The sequence below is a fragment of the Mastomys coucha genome, unplaced genomic scaffold (assembly GCF_008632895.1).
Source record: "Mastomys coucha isolate ucsf_1 unplaced genomic scaffold, UCSF_Mcou_1 pScaffold12, whole genome shotgun sequence".
In the NCBI taxonomy this organism is placed as follows: Eukaryota; Metazoa; Chordata; class Mammalia; order Rodentia; family Muridae; genus Mastomys; species Mastomys coucha.
In genome coordinates, this window is record NW_022196894.1 from 21,344,436 (window position 1) to 21,347,643 (window position 3,208).

General features: G+C 46.9%; 1 protein-coding gene across 2 annotated transcripts in view; it reads left to right on the forward strand.

Moving 5' to 3' along the window:
- Window positions 1-256: 256 nt before the first annotated feature.
- Rtp4 (receptor transporter protein 4) overlaps window positions 257-3,208 on the forward strand; it is a 6,297-nt gene continuing 3,345 nt past the window's right edge. The window contains exons 1-2 of one of the 2 annotated variants that reach the window (XM_031363527.1): window positions 257-470; window positions 1,734-1,946. In XM_031363527.1, the coding sequence (XP_031219387.1) occupies window positions 1,792-1,946 (155 nt within the window). In that variant the 5' untranslated portion in view covers window positions 257-470; window positions 1,734-1,791. Of the gene's footprint in view, window positions 471-1,629; window positions 1,947-3,208 lie in introns of those variants that run through there. The other variant, XM_031363526.1, reaches the window with a different exon arrangement.

The window sequence follows — 3,208 nt, forward strand, 5'->3', positions numbered from 1 at the left end:
TCTCACCAGGCTTATAAGCCACAGCAGCTTTCTTATGCTCACAAAACCAAAGACAAACAGGATCCGAGAAAAAAAAAAGATGCTAAGATCTGGTAGAGGAACACCATGCACACACTGGAAGTTAGTTACTGCAGTCCAGATCTGGTTTCTTGCTTGGTTTTGAGAGTCTATAATTACTGCTGTGGTTTATCAGCTTTTGCATCTTGCTCAAAACCACCTCCTTGTACCAGCTCATACAATCCGAGGAACACCTGCGACAACGGGGTTGCTGTGCCTGTCTCTCTGAAACGTCTCTCGTAGGAAGCCTCTGTTCAGCCTGGTCTCTTAGTCAGTTCCCGAGGCAACAGGGAATTCCTAGCTCAGAGTGTCAAGCTGAGGTTTTACTGCTGTCCCCTAGCTCTGGTACCCTGTGCTACCCTGTAACAAGCTTCCTTGGCTTCTCTCCAGCGAGCTGGACGCAGACACAGCAGGTACTGAAATCATAGAGACCCAGGTTTGCATTTTACCTCCGATTACTTGCCTGTAACTTTGGCCAAGTTTTGCCAGCTCTTGATGTGAGTGCTCACTTGTACGATATCAGTGTTAGGAAGAAGTTCAGGGTAACAAGAAAAAGGGACCAGGACTTACATTTTTAGTGTCTGAACAAGGCAAACTTACTCCTGGTCAACAGGGTTTTCTCAGGAGTGGGAACACACCAGGGCAGGAAGCACGGGTTGGAGATGGTGTCTTTCTTCCTACTGGTTGGGGTCTGACATCACGGTTTAAAGATTAATCGGTGTAAACCAAAGAGCATACCATAGGCTGGTTGGAGGCCCTGGCACATATGCAGCAGAGGGCTGCCATGTCTGGCCTCAGTGGGAGAGGTTGTGTCTTATCCTGTAGAGACTTGATGCACCAGGGTGGGTGGGGGGAACGGAGGGGGGTTCCCTCTCAGACAGGAAGGGGAAGGAGAATGGAGGAGGAACTCTGGGAGGGGAGGGATACTGGGAGGGGAGAGAGACCAGGAGGGGGCAGCCTTTGGGATGGAATAAAATAAATAAGTTTATTAAAAAATAATAGCTGGTGTAAAAGGAACCTTTGGGAAGGAAGGAAAGAAATCAGAATGGGGTCAGCCTCTTAATTCACTCAAGCTCCCAGAATGTAGCAGGGCCATTGTATAAATGGCTTTACTGGGTGAGAAGGTGTTAATATATTTGTATCCAAGATGCAGGAGATAAAAGGAGTTGAATTTATTTGTTGCAAACACAAGAATCACAAGTTTTATAGTGTTTCAAAAAAAATATTCACATTTAATTTGTTGTGCTGTTTTAACAAAGGAACAAGCCCCTGCTAGTGGCTTGCAGTGCGGATTTTTTCAGGGTCACTAAGTGATTGGGAATACGACCTCCTACAGTTCTCACATCTCCACCTGGCCACTAGCATCTATTGGGGCAGGCGCTGTTTCTCAGTCCCTAGGCATTCCTTTATTTCGATGCCCACACTGGTGCTTTGTTTACAATAAAAAGTATAAGAAAACAAAATGAAAAGGTTCATATACAGGAGCCACTAGAACACAAACCGGAACTCTGCGGCTTCAGCCCGGCCCTTTAACACAGTGGTAGGTCTCTGTGTGCACCTTGGAAACCGAAACTTAAAACACAGGGAAATGGAAACCGAGACTTAAAGACGTGGGGAAAAGGAAACCGAAAGAACTCGGGAAACTAAAACTGTTCTTTGTTTTCTCTTTCTTCCAGAATTGAGGAAGACAGCGATCTGATTACTCTCCCGGAGCCTCAGCTTCCACCTCTGAGAATGCCGGACGACTTCAGTACTTGGGAGCAGATATTTCAAGAACTGATCCAGGAGGAGAAGCCCAGGGCCAAGTGGACCCTGCATTTGGATAAGAACATTGTACCAGATGATGCAGCCCTGGGATGGAGGCAGCACCAGCAGACAGTACTTGGCAGGTGAGTGGAGTCTGGGCAGCTGGTCCCCTCAAAGACCCCACTAAGCGCAGAGGCTTAGCTGTGCTGGTGCAGCCTCTGACAGCTTGTTAGAAAGAACAGGTGTGACTAGCTAGAGTTTCCCAGTCTTTCTGTGGTCACGAAGCTAAGCTGGTTAGGGTCTCCTGAACTCCAAGCCCCCATGTTGTTTGGGTTTTATTGGTTTTTTTTTTTGGTTTTTTGGTTTTTTGGTTTTGTTTTTTTTTTTTCCGAGACAGGTTTCTCTGTGTGGCCCTGGCGGTCCTGGAACTGAAAGATCCACTTGCCTCTACCTCCTGAGGACTGTGAGTAAAGGAGTGCTCCATCTTGTTTAACTTAAAAAGTGTCTTGCCCTGCCAGAGCTCCTCCTTACAGAAGCATTTCAGGAGTCCTTGAAGAGTGATCCCCAAGTTCCTATAAAGTCTTCCCTCTTGCTCTTTGTTACTGGATTGCCGGGCTTTGTCTCCAGCTGCTCAGCCCTCTTATCAAGAGAAAACATAATAAAACACATAAAATGGAAAAACGGATTTATCTACAATTTGGGTCCGGGGGATGCGGCCGTTCATAGTCCGTCTCTGCCTTCCATATAGCAGTGTTATAATTCACGGGAAAGAGGAGACAAGATCTGCATGTTATCAGAAATGTTGGAGTATCCCACTGTAGTTGCTAGATGATACCAGGGAAAGTAAGTTTCCTTCTTTGAGTCCTTAATCTCCTCACTAAAAGGATTTTAGGATGGACACTCAAATGGAAATTTGAGGACAATTTTATTAGAGTTTAAAAGAAAAGTCCCAGAGTAGACAGGCTGTAAAGCTCAGCAGCTGCCTGGAGGAGAAGGGGCAGGAGGCCATAGCCTATGATTTAAGTTTCTGTGGAGCTGTGTGGTGCTAGACAGACAAAAGCTGAGACAGGACACATAGAGACCAAGTAAACAAGGCCAATGTCACAGAAAGTATGCTTAGAGCAGAAGTTACATTTTTCTAAGTGTTTGGTTTTAGACTCAGGGATGTGAGGCTGAGGTGCATATTTTACGGATCAAAACAGACTTAGTCTCCAGTTTCTCCCAGCATCCCTCAGTCCCTACGTGGCATACCCTGCCCCCAACCCTCAACTTTCTATCCGAGGGGCTGGACTGCCCCTTCCCCCAGAGGCTCCTCCCTATATAATCCAGACATTTTGGTCTCTCCCCTCCCCTCCCCTCCTCTCCCCTCCCCTCTCCTCTCCTCTCCTCCCCTCCTCCCCTCCTC